We start from the raw sequence: 16,643 nt of genomic DNA on the forward strand, positions 1-16,643 counted from the left end.
TGATCGTGATCCTGAACCAGTTGTAGAAACTGCACATTCCAGTGCCGTAGGTCAATGGTTGCGTAGTACGATTACTGTAGCTGTTGCGTTGTTGGGCTTGTACAGTCTGTGTGATTATTGTTATTGCTGCGACGTGCATAGTGCCCTGGCCTGACCGGTGTGTGTTGTGCTCCTACTGTCACAGATACGTCCTCCCAAACCACATGCTCATGAAGATCGCAGAGGAGATGCCTCGGTAAGCCGCGCACGGTGGTGGTGGGGCCGGTGGTGGCAGGGACAGTTGGGATGGTGGTGCGAGTGATACCCATGATGGTATTGACAGTGGTGGTAATATTCGCCCTCCAACAACAACGAAGGGCAGAGGAGCGATGCTCACAATAAAGAGCGAGTGCCGGGCGGCTAAAATGCAGCAAGTTGGCACAGTCGCGTGCACAGCTGGTGCATCTGCCCCAGTCATTGCAGTCAGTCAACCCATGGCACCTGGCTCTGTTCCGTGAGCGCCTGTTAGCGAGCCTTCGACACTGGACGTGGCTTCGGAGTGCACCTGGCCTGAGACAACTGCCGTGGTGATGTCACCGCCACTTATTGGCATATGGCGCCTGTTCTTGTTGTTGGTAATAGTGGTGGTGGCTGATGATTGTGCTGATAGTAGTGAGAGTGGTAGTGATAGTGTTGATGGTGGTGCCACTCATTATGTTTTGATGTGGATGGTGATCTGGATGCTGGTGATGATATGGTGATAGTATGATGGTGATGATGAAGGTTGCATTGTGGTAATAGCATTGGTTAGTATGATCCTGATAATGACCAGGGTATGTATACGTACGCCAGACAAGACAGGCTTTACGTACGTATGCCAGCCTGAACACAATATACATACGTACGCCAGGATGAACAGGCTATACATACTCATTGTTTTTTTCGGTAAAGTCACGTATGTAGAAATACAATAAATAATATAATTTTATTGTATTTCTACATACGTGACTTTACCGAAAAAACCAATGAGTAATTTTATGCAGTCACGAAAGCTTTAATACTTTATTAGGCTATACATACATAGACTTTCCTGAGCTGCCTATACGCACGTTCGCCAGAATGAACAATATACGTATGTACACCAGCATGAATAGGATATATGTACGCCATCTTGAACGGATATGCTTTTGCCAGTATCAACGGCTATATGCACCCTAGTCCACGCCATTGCTGTTTGATGCAAGACAGAGAGGGAGTGCTGGCTTGTTGTAACGTTGTGCTGTTTCTGTGAGATTGTGTTGTTGCTGTGACGTGGTTTTTGCCGTGATGTTGCATTGCTCTGGCGTTGTGTTGTGACGCGTGTCGCTGCTCTAACATGTTGACATCGTCGTTGCCGACGCAGGGAGCTGCAGGGCGTGCTCGCGTGCTGCAATCCGGTGCCGCCCCTCGTGAGGCAGAACGCCAATGAGCTGTGGCAGCTCGTCAAGCAGGCACGCCTCGTCCTGCTCATCAAGCTGAGCGCAGAAGCGGAGGCGGCTCGGTGGAGCAGCGAGGGGTTCATAATGGACGGCCAGGGTTGAGATACGGATGAAGGATAGATAGGGCAAGAGAGTCGGAGAACGAGAACAGAGACAAAAGAGAGTGGAAGACAGAGACTGAAAGTCATAGGGGGAGAGGGATAGCGAGTGGTCAGAGGCAGAATGTTCATAAATAAATATAATCAAACATTTAATATAATCTTGATTTGAAGCTTTCGTGACTGCAGGAATCCATACTCTTTGGTTCTTTCGGTAAAGCCACGTAGGTAGAAAAATATTAGATCACGACGTTTCGATCGCAACACAAGCAATCGTCATCAGGTGGTACAACCACACCAACTGCTGAAGACAGCAGTGGGACAACCACACCAACTGCTGAAGACAGCAGTTGGTGTGGTTGTCCCACCTGATGACGATTGCTTGTGTTGCCATCGAAACGTCGTAATCTATTGTTTTTATACCTATCTGACTTTACCGAAAGAACCAAAGAGTATGGATTTAATATAGGTGGTGACTGGGTGGCTCCTGGGGCCAATACTGGGTCAAACACAATGATCCGGCACTGCTTCAATAATATGTTTTAACTTGTGACACACTCCACATTATTCGCTCACTCGAAGCGAGAGAACTACTCACAGGCTCGCCAGGTGGTGAGCCTGTGAGTAGTATTTGGCACAGGCTCACCACCTGGTGAGCCTGTGCCAAATTTCCCCCCAAGCTTTGTGGTCGTCTATATATGAAGGTGTTATCAACCAATGAATGAGTGTTTACATATGGGAGGGAACCGGGGTTCCTGGAGAAAACCCACGCATGCGAGGAGGCAACAGTCGATCCCATACAGAACGAACAGATGAAGTCAACCTTTGCTGTACCCCCTTCTGGCAGACCATGCTATCACACCTGAAAAGCAACGGGAAGGGAGTTTAACAACATTTGTGTGATCCACCCACCCTTATTGCCTCCATAGTGCTGGGTTACAGGACTTCACCACCAACACCACCCGGCTAAGATCCTAGGTTTTGAATCTTGGGAGTTTCAGCCACCCGTGGTTAAACGACGTTCACAAATGTAGCGAGTTGATGGTCACAATCAGGCACAAGTGACTGCAAAAGTAATGACTCGTTGCAGTAAAGGTTGCGTTTGTTTAATAATCATTGCTGCTGTTCCCGCAGAGCGAAACGCCCATCAAGGCTCCATCGAGAACATTCATCACCCGGACAGAGGTGACCAGAGACCAAAACTCATCACACAAATGCCCTCTTTACTTGCGATTATAAACTCTACATCTCATTTTCTCATCCGGCACAGAACTCTCATTTGTGGTTCTTTTTTTAATTCCACGTCCCCAAACCGTCGTGACAATGAGGAGCTCAGTTCATGTCCGTCCTTAGAGTGTGAATAATGTTCCGATTGTTGTGTAGGTTGACACCCCTGTGTGATTTTGTTGGTTCATGGCCTGACCCTGACAGTACAATCTAGATGTTTCAATCCCCCAAAGGTGACATTAATGGTATAATTTGTATGCCCACCCTAGTGTGGCACTGATTGTTCAATCAATTTTCTTCTGTGTTTGACAGCGATTGGAAAACCCTCTCTTCTGTCCTCACGATGGCTTATCATTGGACGACAGGCAGCCAATCACAAGGCACGGTACTGAGGGTAGCTCACACTTAGTTGTGCTGGTTATATTGGCAATGCTCATGATATGGATTATATTTTTTTATTCGTGACAGTTGATGAGTACACCTAGCCTGTCACGAGTAGATTTCATTTTATTGACATGAAAAAATACTGTGCTGTTTTTTAATATCACACTCATAATTTGAGTAGTAATCATACAAATAATTGCCATTCTCTGTGTACAAATTAAACATAATTTATTGAAATAAATAACAAATAATGTCCTGACTGCATTTACAGTGGGGCACAAGCAAAAATAACAAAATACTTTTCAGTAACATTGTCCTAAAAGTAAAACTTACATAATAGGTGATGTTTTAAGCAATGACCCTTCTTTGGCTGCTGCGTGTATGTGCATATTATTTATTTCGCTATCTTTGTGTCTGTGTTCAATTGCGTGCATTTTCATTCACATGTGTGTGTATTCATTCCTGTGTCTCTGTTAACATGTCTTTATTTGCCTGTCTGCATGCGTATGTCTTGTGTGTCAGCGGTTGCAACAGGTGTGTGGCCCTGTATATTATTGCGTGTGTGTGGGTGTGTGTGTTCACGTGTGTATTCTTCAGTCTGTATCTCTGTGCATCTTCTGTGCTAGCGTATGTCTGTATGTCACTAGAGAGCGGTTGTGCAGTGGTAGTGTGTAGTGGCACGATCCTGACGGCCTAAGTTCCATTCCCGGTCACGACGAACAGCAGTAGTTTAGCTGGTTAGCGTGCTGCACTATTAACCTGGCGACCCAAGTTCGATTGCTGCTTATGGCCAACACCGGTGACGAATATCTAAACCGGTCCTGGGGCTCCCTTAGATTAATTCAGCCTTAAATGAGTACTCAGTGCGTGTAAAGCATCAGCACTGGGGAGACAAAGGTGGCTGGGTGTAGTGTTGGTCCTCCCATCCCCTTCGTGTTCCGTGCTGACCTTCGTAGATGCTCGCTAACAGCACTTGCACTAAAAGTCTTTTCAAGGCTATATTGAGGATCTTTGACTTTTTTCTTTGTGTGGTGCAGTGGAGGGAGCACGGAGGGCGGTGCCTGCCACGCGCCCGGTCCTCACCCTGTTTGACGTGAGCCCAACATCCTCACACGACCACAACCAACCCATGTCTCATCTCCCACACTGCTGGCGAAAGCACTGTGTGTGTGATCTCGTGTGCTGTAGCTTTCTGTACCGTGCTGTGTTTGTTGTGTTAGCCATCATGTGCTGGAGCGTTCTGTGTGTTCTCTTGTGTGCTGTCGCATTCTGAGCTGTGCTGAAATTGCTGTCATGTTGCTGTAGTGCGCTGCGATGTGCTGTAGCGCTCTGCGCTCTGCTGTGGTGTGCAGGACAGCGAAGAGCAGCAGAACGAGGCTCGCACTGCTCAGAGCTCCACGTCCCAGATGAAGGCAGCGCGTGTCCTGCAGACGTTCGTCAACCCCTTTGGCATGGTGAGACATGGGGAGACAGGGACATGTGGAGGCACAGGGGTAGTTGAGTGCCAAGGAGATACATGGACTTTGAGACACGGGAATTTCAAGGACACCAAGACAATGCAGCGATACAAGCGACTTAGGGACGTGGGGAACACACAGGAGGCATGGTAAATGAGAGACAGATAGGAGGCATAGAGACACAATATTAGCACAGGGTCACACGTAACACGGGGTCACTTAGGATTTGGATAAAACGGTCTTCATTGACACCAAATCCTGGAAACATGAAGACGTGGGGACTTGAAGTGGTTGAAAATAAAAAGTTCGCTTGTGAAAATAAAAAGTTCGCTTGTGCTTGTGCTTGCAGTATCTACCATCCAGTGATGGGAAATCTCTGCCATTTCAAGAAAAGAAATTGGATCCTAACTCAAAAGTGTTTGAGGTAACACGTGATTGTTGTGTGCTAACATCTTGCTCACATCTCCATCATCATCATTATCTCCATCATTCCATTTCACAAACCACTTGTGCGGATGGGTGCTGAGTGAGGAATTTTAGTGGTTTGGTGATTAATGTGGTTATTTGAGTGCATGTTTGAGCAGATGAGTGGGTGAATGAATGGTTGAGTGAGTGCGTGGGTAGGTGAGAGAGTGTAGTTGAGCGCATGATTGGTTGGATCGTTGAACGAGTACCTGAGTGGCTGAGTAAGTGAATGAGTGTTTAAGTAGTTGACTGAGTGAGTGATGAGAACCCGTTGAGTGCTATCTCATCCGTCTCTGTAGATCTGTAGTCGCTGGAAACTGATGAAAGCGCTAGAGAAACCAAAGAAGAGCTCTGCACAGCCTGCAAAAGCCAAACACGGTGAAGGCACACACACACATCATGAACACAGAGACATGCACGAATCCAGCAGTCGCAAACACTTGCACGTGCATGTGCACACACACACATGCAGACATGTACAGAAGTCGAGGCGTTGCTCACACACACATACGACAAAAACAAAAATTGTATCACCTTTAACAGACTTGGGGCAAGTGCTGTTAGCAAGCATCTCTGAAGATCCAGGATTACACGAGGGGTGGGTAGTCAACACCAGGCTCGGCTGCCTTTGTTTCCCCAGCACTGATGATTACACATCGTGCCCGGTACTCATTTAAGACTCCGTCGACCTCGGGGAGGCCCAGGACTTGATCAAATATTTGCCATTGCTGTTGATCGGAAGCGGGAATTGAAATCAGGTCACTGGGTTTGCAGTGCATTAACCAGCACACTACTGCACGCACGCGCCATGAGTGACGGATCCCCGTGTCTGCAGCGGAGAAGAAGATGAAGGTGGAGCGCCCTCAAGAGGAGCCGGTCGCCGTACCGACTGTGCGAGAGCACAATTTTCTGAACCGGTCCTGGCCCTCCCCGAGTTTGACTCGGCCTCAATTGAGTACCTGGTGCGATGTTTAAAAACATTGCCGCTTGGGAGACAAAGGCGGCCGGGCGTGGTGCTGGCCACCCAACCCCTCGTGTGCCGTTTCGGCCTTCATAGGTGCTCTCTAACAGCACTTGTCCCAACAGTCTGTTAAAGCTCTATGGGGGATCTGTGTTTGTTGTCTGGGTGCGTGCCAGCATGTCTGTGTGACGTGTGTGGTCGTATAATATCGAGTTGTGATGTGCGGTTGGTTTGTTGGGTTGTGCCGTCTGTGTGCTTTTGTCCCACTCGACCGCCTATCTGCCTCTTCTACTCTTGTTTGTCCGCCCACCGTTGAGCGGCTATTCCTGTGCGTGGCCCCGTAGCATCACTCATACCGTTCCTTCCTGGGCATCACCTGCCTCATGCAAATCTCGACGCGCGAAGAGGACTTCATTATCGACACACTGATGCTGCGCGACGACCTGCACATCCTCAACGAGGCCTTCACCAACCCCAACATTGTCAAGGTGAGAGGCACGCGTGCACGTAGACATGCATAAACAAAATAATCGAGTGAGACAGCAAAACAAGGAGAGAGACATCCCTCTCCCTCGCCGACTTTGTAGCACGACGCCTGGGTCCCTCCAGCTTGCTGCCAATGTATCATTGCACTGCCTGCACACTCGATATGAATGCCATTGGGTGAATGTTTACAACAATAAATTGCACTTGTATTGCACCTAAAGCGTAACAAACATCTTGGGGCGCAGAATTACACGGGGAGAACAGGAGGGAGCAGAATTTTTTATTTTATTTAAAACTTTCGTGACTGCAGGGATTGATCTTCTTGGTTCTTTCGGTAAAGTCACCACGTAGAAGGGCAACAATAAAATAATAAAAATATAAAACAATAAAATTCTTGCTGTGGTTTTCACTCCTGATGATGATTGCTTGTGTTGCAGTCGAAACGTCGTGAGAATTTTATTGTTTTATATTTGTATTATTTTATTACTTCCCTTCTACGTGGTGGTGACTTTACCGAAAGGACCAAAGAATAGGAGGGAGCATGTCGGAGCGAGCAAGGGAAATAGAGAAAGGAAGCAATTAAGGGGGGCTGGCTGCAGCCATGCCTTGTTGACAGCGGCGGCGGCGACGATGGTTACTAGGGACGTTGTAACCATATCTTGAGCACCGGCCACGTGAGAGGCGTGGTGCTTGACGCGGCGACGCAGTGGCGCAGTGATTGTTGCCACGGTGACGTGGTGATTGACGCTGCGGTGTGGCGGGGGCGCAGGTTTTCCACGGAGCGGACTCGGACATTGAGTGGCTGCAACGTGACCTGGGCCTGTACGTGGTGGGCCTGTTCGACACGCACCCAGCGGCGCGCTCCCTCGGCCTTGCCAGAAACTCGCTCGCCCACCTCCTCATGCACTACTGCAGCCTGTCTACTGACAAGCAGTACCAGCTGGCTGACTGGCGCATCCGGTACGCACGCCGCACTTGCTCGAACCTCTGCATACGCGCGCGCATGCACGGGCTAACTTGTACACACGTACAAAAACAAAGGCAAAGATCCCCTGTATAGCCTCAACTAATTGTTGGGGAAAGTGCTGTGAAGGAGGGGGTGGGTGGCCAGTACCATGCACGGCCGCCTTTGTCTCCCCAGTGGTGATGTTTACACACCGCTACACCAGGTACTCATTTGAGGCTGAGTCGAGCTAGTGGAGGCCCGGGGCCGGTTCAGATAATTGTCACAGGTGTTGGCCGTGAGTAGAAATCGAACTCGTTTCACCAGGTTCATAGCACAGGGTGCTAGCCGATACTCTACTGCTTACACATTCACACACAAGGACAAAGATCCCCCGTGTCGCCTGAATAGACTGCTGAATCTAGTTGGCCAGGGTGAGGAATTGAAGTACCATCACTGGGTTCATAGAACAGCACATATGAAGCACTTTCACCCCCCCTCCCCACTCAAGTTATCTTAGCGAGCCCCTATTAAGGCTGGCACAATGTTTGAGAGGGTAATGTGGTTAGCATCATGCCTGACCTCCTTTGTTTCCCCAGTGCTGATGTTCATATCTTATACTAGGTGCTCATTTAAGGCCCAGGTCCGATACTGGTTTTTATATCACTCCCAAATGATGTTAGCCTTCACCGGAAATGAAACATGGGTCAACAGATAAATGTTGCAGGACATTAACATCTGCGTCTCATACACACTCGCATGCACACACTCACACACAAACACATACACACTCACAATTGCATACACACGCACACCAACACTTGCACACATCCACGTATGCACGCACACAGACACAGGCCTCTCCTGCCAGACATGCTGCACTATGCGTGTGCCGACACGCACTACCTGCTGTACGTGTACGACCGCGTCCGCGCCGACCTGCTCACCAAGGCGCTGGGCCGACCCAACCTCCTGCAGCTTGTGTGGGACCAGAGCCGAACTGTGGCACTCAAGGTGAGTGGTGCGTGGGCAATGGCTGAGCCAGGATTTTCAGGTGGAGGGGGGCAACCCCTCCAGCAATGAAAAAAGGTAGTGTTAGTAAGTAAGGACTTGTTCCTTGGTTTTTATTTGACGCGTAGTGCGGCGATGGCGCAGCCATCGATCGAGGGTCGAGTTCGAACCGCGTTGTGTGATCGGCATTGCGCTCGCTGAAGATGTTGATGCCTTCAGGGAAGTCGTGTCCTGTATACGCGACTGTGCACAATTCTGTGAGTCACTTATAACTGCTTTGCCGTTACTTATTGCCAATTATGGACTCCGACTATTGTCCTATCATCTCATCGAGTCCCTGGCACGTAATAATATGCTACACAGTGGCAGTGGGGGTCGCAAAATGCCGATTTATTACCAATAAACCCCAATGATCCGATCTAAATTAGGGATTTCGATCGGATCATTGGGGGGGCACGTGACACCCCACCCCCCACTGGCTCCACCAGTGAGCAAGTTACAAGCCTATCTTTGTAAGCAAATCCACCACTCTCACTCTTGATCGGGAAAGTTTTCCCACCCCTCCAAAAATATTGTTTATTCCCTTAAAAGGCCTCGAGCAATAATCAAAGAATATATTTATCTTTTTAACTAGATCAACGAAGTGATATAGTTCATGGTGTAATGTGTGTAGACTATTGTCCTATCATCTCATAGAGTCCCTGGAACGTAATAATATGCTACACAGTAGCAGTGGAGGGGGTCGCAAAATGCCGATTTATGTTCAATGTGGTGACTCGGGCCCGCCGTACCGTTTTAATGTTCATGCATCCTAATTAGTGCATTCGCGATAAAAATTCCCACTGGAAACATTGGTTACCGACTTTCAGAACTGGTAATTGATGCTGAAAACAATTGCCAGTTAACCGATGATCGTTTTAACAACCCTGGTAATTATTGCTGCCGCTGTCACTACTTGCGTGGTTCCATCTCCCTCTCTCTCCCTGTGTGCGTGTGTGTGTGTCTCAGTGCTACCACAAGCCGGTGTTCACCGAAGACTCCTACCTGGAGCTGCTGCACAAGCACAAGCAGCCACTGGATGTGCAGCAGAGCAGCGCCGCCCGGCTCCTGTACGCCTGGCGCGACCGCACGGCACGCACCGAGGACGAGAGCACGGGGTGAGAGCGCCCGCGGCGCTGAAATAGCCGTGTACTGCACTGCATAGCATAGTGCAGCAAAGCACGGGACTTTCCGACAGCGTAGAATAACACAGCAAAGGGAACAACACCACAGCGTTCAAAATATTTATCTTGATTTAACAGAATATTTATTTAAACTGGAGGAATCCGATGAGCTATGAACTCTTTATCACAGATGTCCAGAGTAGCGAAAAATGTATGAATATAAAGCATATAAGTACAAATTGCATAATTACATTAATTACTGTAGATTTTTTAACACTCAATGCACTCTAGTGCATGGCAGCAAAACAACAACAAAAACGATCCAAGACCGCACCAAAACAACACACAGTCCAAATTTTTATTTAAAACTTTCGTGACTGCAGTAATTCATATTCTTTGCTCTTTTGGTAAAGTCACATTGAAGGGAAACAATAAATAATAAAATATATATAAAACAATAAAAATTATCACGATGTTTCGACCATAACACATTAAAATGGAAATATCGATACACGGGTGTTTTATAATATAGCACAGTAAAACACTGGGGTGTACGACGCAGCACTTTTTAATTTACCTGATCGCGATCCTGAACCAGTTGTAGAAACTGCACATTCCAGTGCCGTAGGTCAATGGTTGCGTAGTACGATTACTGTAGCTGTTGCGTTGTTGGGCTTGTACGGCCTGTGTGATTATTGTTATTGCTGCGACGTGCATAGTGCCCTGGCCTGACCGGTGTGTGTTGTGCTCCTGCTGTCACAGATACGTCCTCCCAAACCACATGCTCATGAAGATCGCAGAGGAGATGCCTCGGTAAGCCGCGCACGGTGGTGGTGGGGCCGGTGGTGGCAGGGACAGTTGGGATGGTGGTGCGAGTGATACCCATGATGGTATTGACAGTGGTGGTAATATTCGCCCTCCAATAACAACGAAGGGCAGAGGAGCGATGCTCACAATACAGAGCGGAGTGCCGGGCGGCTAAAATGCAGCAAGTTGGCACAGTCGCGTGCACAGCTGGTGCATCTGCCCCAGTCATTGCAGTCAGTCAACCCATGGCACCTGGCTCTGTTCCGTGAGCTCCTGTTAGCGAGCCTTCGACACTGCACGTGGCTTCGGAGTGCACCTGGTCTGGGACAACCGCCGTTGTGATGTCACCACCACTTATTGGCATATGGCGCCTGTTCTTGTTGTTGGTAATAGTGGTGGTGGCTTATGATTGTGCTGGTAGTGAGAGTGGTAGTAATAGTGTTGATGGTGGTGCCACTCATAATGTTTTGATATGGATGGTGATCTGGATGCTGGTGATGATATGGATATGGTGATAATATGATGGTGATGATGAAGGTTGCATTGTGGTAATAGCATTGGTTAGTATGATTCTGATAATGACCAGGCTATATATACGTGCGCCAGACAAGACAGGCTTTACGTACGTATCCCAGCCTGAACACAATATACATACGTACGCCAGGATGAACAGGCTATACATACATAGAGTAACCTGAGCTGCCTATATGCACGTACGCCAGAATGAACAATATGCGTATGTACACCAGCATGAATAGGATATATGTACGCCATCTTGAACGGATATGCTTTTGCCAGTATCAACGGTTATATGCACCCTAGTCCACGCCATTGCTGTTTGATGCAAGACAGAGAGGGAGTGCTGGCTTGTTGTAACGTTGTGCTGTTTCTGTGAGATTGTGTTGTTGCTGTGACGTGGTTTTGCCGTGATGTTGCATTGCTCTGGCGCTGTGTTGTGACGTGTGTCGCTGCTCTAACATGTTGACATCGTCGTTGCCGACGCAGGGAGCTGCAGGGCGTGCTCGCGTGCTGCAATCCGGTGCCGCCCCTCGTGAGGCAGAACGCCAATGAGCTGTGGCAGCTCGTCAAGCAGGCACGCCTCGTCCCGCTCATCAAGGTGAGCGCAGAAGCGGAGGCGGCTCGGTGGAGCAGCGAGGGGTTCATAATGGACGGCCAGGGTTGAGATACGGATGAAGGATAGATAGGGCAAGAGAGTCGGAGAACGAGAACAGAGACAAAAGAGAGTGGGAGACAGAGACTGAAAGTCATAGGGGGAGAGGGATAGCGAGTGGTCAGAGGCAGAATGTTCATATATAAATATAATCAAACATTTAATATAATCTTGATTTGAAGCTTTCGTGACTGCAGGAATCCATACTCTTTTGGTTCTTTCGGTAAAGTCACGTAGGTAGAAAAATAATAGATCACGACGTTTCGATCGCAACACAAGTAATTGTCATCAGGTGGGACAACCACACCAACTGCTGAAGACAGCAGTGGGACAACCTCACCAACTGCTGAAGACAGCAGTTGGTGTGGTTCTCCCACCTGATGACGATTGCTTGTGTTGCGATCGAAACGTCGTGATCTATTGTTTTTCTACCTACCTGACTTTACCGAAAGAACCAAAGAGTATGGATTTAATATAGGTGGTGACTGGATGGCTCCTGGGGCCAATACTGGGTCAAACACATTGATCCTGCACTGCTTCAATAATATTTTTTTTACTTGTGACACACTGCACATTATTCGCTCACTCGAAGCGAGAGAACGACTCAGAGGCATGAGGAGGAACCACAGACGAGCGGGAAAGGCTACCAGGCGGTGACCCCGTGCCAAATTTCCCCCCAAGCTTTGTGGTCGTCTATATATGAAGGTGTTATAAACCAATTAATGAGTGTTTACATATGGAAGGGAACCGGGGTTCCTGGAGAAAACCCAACAGTCGATCCCATACAGAACGAACAGATGAAGTCAACCTTTGCTGTACCCCCTTCTGGCAGGCCATGCTATGACACTTGAAAAGCAACGGGAAGGGAGTTTAACAACATTTGTGTGATCCACCCACCCTTGTTGCCTCCATAGCGCTGGGTTACAGGACTTCGCCACCAACACCACCCGGCTAAGATCCTAGGTTTTGGATCTTGGGAGTTTCAGCCACCCGTGGTTAAACGACGTTCACAAATGTAGCGAGTTGATGGTCACAACCAGGCACAAGTGACTGCAAAAATAATGACTCGTTGCAGTAAATGTTGCGTTTGTTTAATAATCTTTGCTGCTGTTCCCGCAGAGCGAAACGCCCATCAAGGCTCCATCGAGAACATTCATCACCCGGACAGAGGTGACCAGAGACCAAAACTCATCACACAAATGCCCTCTTTACTTGCGATTATAAACTCTACATCTCATTTTCTCATCCGGCACAGAACTCTCATTTGTGGTTCTTTTTTTTAATTCCACGTCCCCAAACCGTCGTGACAATGAGGAGCTCAGTTCATGTCCATCCTTAGTGTGAATAATGTTCCAATTGTTGTGTAGGTTGACACCCCTGTGTGATTTTGTTGGTTCATGGCCTGACCCTGAAAGTACAATCTAGATGTTTCAATCCCTCAAAGGTGACATTAATGGTATCATTTGTATGCCCACCCTAGTGTGGCACTGATTGTTCAATCAATTTTCTTCTGTGTTTTGACAGCGATTGGAAAATCCTCTCTTCTGTCCTCATGATGGCTTATCATTGGACGATAGGCAGCCAATCACAAGGCACGGTACTGAAGGTAGCTCACACTTATTTGTGCTGGTTATATCGGCAAAGCTCATGATATGGATTATATATTTTTTATTTGTGACAGTGATGAGTACACCTAGCCTGTCACGAGTAGATTTCATTTTATTGACATGAAAAATACTGTGCTGTTTTTTTTAATATCATACTCATAATTTGAGTAGTAATCATACGAATAATTGCCATGTTCTGTGTACAAATTAAACATAATTTAGTGAAATAAATAACAAATAATGTCCTGACTGCATTTACAGTGGGGCACAAGCAAAAATAACAAAATACTTTTCAGTAACATTGTCCTAAAAGTAAAACTTACATAATAGGTGATTTTTAAGCAATGACCCTTCTTTGGCTGCTGCTTGTATGTGCGTATTATTTCTGTGACTATCTTTGTGTCTATGTGTTCAATTGCGTGCATTTCTATTCATGTGTGTGTATGCATTCCTGTATCTCTGTTAACGTGTCTTTATTTGCCTGTCTGCATGCGTATGTCTTGTGTATCAGCGGTTGCAACAGGTGTGTGGCCCTGTATATTATTGCGCGTGTGTGGGTGTGTGTGTTCACGTGTGTATTGTTCAGTCTGTATCTCTGTGCATCTTCTGTGCTAGCGTATGTCTGTATGTCACTAGAGAGCGGTTGTGCAGTGGTAGTGTGTAGTGGCACGATCCTGATGGCCTAAGTTCCATTCCCAGTCACGACGAACAGCAGTAGTTTAGCTGGTTAGCGTGCTGCACTATTAACCTGGCGACCCAAGTTCGATTGCTGCTTATGGCCAACACCGGTGACGAATATCTAAACCGGTCCTGGGGCTCCCTTAGATTAATTCAGCCTTAAATGAGTACTCAGTGCGTGTAAAGCATCAGCACTGGGGAGACAAAGGTGGCTGGGTGTAGTGTTGGTCCTCCCATCCCCTTCGTGTTCTGTGCTGACCTTCGTAGATGCTCACTAACAGCACTTGCCCTAAAAGTCTTTTCAAGGCTATATTGAGGATCTTTGACTTTTGTCTTTGTGTGGTGCAGTGGAGGGAGCACGGAGGGCGGTGCCTGCCACGCGCCCGGTCCTCACCCTGTTTGACGTGAGCCCAACATCCTCACACGACCACAACCAACCCATGTCTCATCTCCCACACCGCTGGCGAAAGCACTGTGTGTGATCTCGTGTGCTGTAGCTTTCTGTACCGTGCTGTGTTTGCTGTGTTAGCCATCATGTGCAGGGGCGTTCTGTGCGTTCTCTTGTGTGCTGTCGCATTCTGAGCTGTGCTGAAATTGCTGTCATGTTGCTGGAGACACAATATTAGCACAGGGTCACACGTGACACGGGGTCACTTAGGATTTGGATAAAACGGTTTTCATTGACACACAAATCCTGGAAACATGAAACGTGGGGACTTGAAGTGGTTGTAAATAAAAAGTTCGCTTGTGCATCTGTTCATGTGCTTGTGCTTGCAGTATCTACCATCCAGTGACGGGAAATCTCTGCCATTTCAAGAAAAGAAATTGGATCCTAACTCAAAAGTGTTTGAGGTAACACGTGATTGTTGTGTGCCTACATCTTGCTCACATCATCATCTCCATCATCATCATCATCTCCATCATTCCATTTCACAAACCACTTGTGCGGATGGGTGCTGAGTGAGGAATTTTAGTGGTTTGGTGATTAATGTGGTTATTTGAGTGCATGTTTGAGCAGATGAGTGGGTGAATGAATGGTTGAGTGAGTGCTTGGGTAGGTGAGAGAGTGTAGTTGAGTGCATGAGTGGTTGAATCGTTGAACGAGTACCTGAGTGGCTGAATAAGTGAATGAGTGTTTAAGTAGTTGACTGAGTGAGTGATAAGAACCCGTTGAGTGCTATCTCATCCGTCTCTGTAGATCTGTAGTCGCTGGAAACTGATGAAAACGCCAGAGAAACCAAAGAAGAGCTCTGCACAGCCTGCAAAAGCCAAACACGGTGAAGGCACACACACACACACACCATGAACACAGAGACATGCACTAATCCAGCAGTCGCAAACACTTGCACGTGCATGTGCACACACACACATGCAGACATGTACAGAAGTCGAGGCGTGGCTCACAAACACACGACAAAAACAAAAATCGCATCACCTTTAACAGACTTGGGGCAAGTGCTGTTAGCAAGCGTCTCTGAAGATCCAGGATTACACGAGGGGTGGGTAGTCAACACCAGGCTCGGCTGCCTTTGTTTCCCCAGCACTGATGATTACACATCGTGCCCGGTACTCATTTAAGGCTCCGTCGACCTCGGGGAGGCCCAGGACTTTATCAAATATTTGCCATTGCTGTTGATCACAAGCGGGAATTGAAATCAGGTCACTGGGTTTGCAGTGCATTAACCAGCACACTACTGCACGCACGCGCCATGAGTGACGGATCCCCGTGTCTGCAGCGGAGAAGAAGATGAAGGTGGAGCGCCCTCAAGAGGAGCCGGTCGCCGTACCGACTGTGCGAGAGCACAATTATCTGAACCGGTCCTGGGCCTCCCCTAGTTTGACTCGGCCTCAATTGAGTACCTGGTGCGATGTTTAAAAACATTGCCGCTTGGGAGACAAAGGCGGCCGGGCGTGGTGCTGACCACCCAACCCCTCGTGTGCCGTTTCGGCCTTCATAGGTGCTCTCTAACAGCACTTGTCCCAACAGTCTGTTAAAGCTCTACGGGGGATCTGTGTTTGTTGTCTGGGTGCGTGCCAGCATGTGTGTGTGACGTGTGTGGTCGTATAATATCGAGTTGTGATATGCGGTTGGTTTGTTGGGTTGTGCCGTCTGTGTGCTTTCGTCCCGCTCGACCGCCTATCTGCCTCTTCTACTCTTGTTTGTCCGCCCACCGTTGAGCGGCTATTCCTGTGCGTGGCCCCGTAGCATCACTCATACCGTTCCTTCCTGGGCATCACCTGCCTCATGCAAATCTCGACGCGCGAAGAGGACTTCATTATCGACACACTGATGCTGCGCGACGACCTGCACATCCTCAACGAGGCCTTCACCAACCCCAACATTGTCAAGGTGAGAGGCACGCGTGCACGTAGACATGCATAAACAAAATAATCGAGTGAGACAGCAAAACAAGGAGAGAGACATCCCTCTCCCTCGCCGACTTTGTAGCACGACGCCTGGGTCCCTCCAGCTTGCTGCCAATGTATCATTGCACTGCCTGCACACTCGATATGAATGCCATTGGGTGAATGTTTACAACAATAAATTGCACTTGTATTGCACCTAAAGCGTAACAAACATCTCGGGGCGCAGAATTACACGGGGAGAACAGGAGGGAGCAGAATTTTTATTTTTATTTAAAGCTTTCGTGACTGCAGGGATTGATATTCTTGGTTCTTTCGGTAAAGTCACGTAGAAGGGCAACAATAAAATAATAAAAATATAAAA

The 16,643-nt window shown here is 47.9% G+C and overlaps 1 protein-coding gene across 5 annotated transcripts in view; it reads left to right on the forward strand.

The window, feature by feature from the left end:
* Positions 1-16,643, forward strand: part of LOC142923111 (exosome complex component 10-like) — a 34,315-nt gene that overhangs the window by 2,801 nt on the left and 14,871 nt on the right. For 2 of the 5 annotated variants that reach the window (XR_012940532.1, XM_076064045.1), the window contains exons 1-14: positions 4,199-4,259; positions 4,519-4,620; positions 4,973-5,047; positions 5,388-5,466; positions 6,394-6,537; positions 7,305-7,495; positions 8,330-8,492; positions 9,498-9,646; positions 10,415-10,465; positions 11,465-11,576; positions 12,750-12,800; positions 13,155-13,236; positions 14,264-14,319; positions 14,693-14,767. Coding sequence is in view for 4 of the 5 variants with exons in the window: in XM_076064045.1 (XP_075920160.1) it covers positions 6,433-6,537; positions 7,305-7,495; positions 8,330-8,492; positions 9,498-9,646; positions 10,415-10,465; positions 11,465-11,576; positions 12,750-12,800; positions 13,155-13,236; positions 14,264-14,319; positions 14,693-14,767 (1,035 nt within the window). In the remaining variant the exon portion in view is untranslated. The other 3 variants (XM_076064046.1, XM_076064047.1, XM_076064048.1) reach the window with 3 other exon arrangements.

This window comes from Petromyzon marinus, unplaced genomic scaffold, assembly GCF_048934315.1.
Source record: "Petromyzon marinus isolate PM22_M1 ecotype Great Lakes invasive population unplaced genomic scaffold, UKy_Petmar_22M1.pri1.0 PM_Scaffold_29, whole genome shotgun sequence".
NCBI classification, from domain to species: Eukaryota; Metazoa; Chordata; class Hyperoartia; order Petromyzontiformes; family Petromyzontidae; genus Petromyzon; species Petromyzon marinus.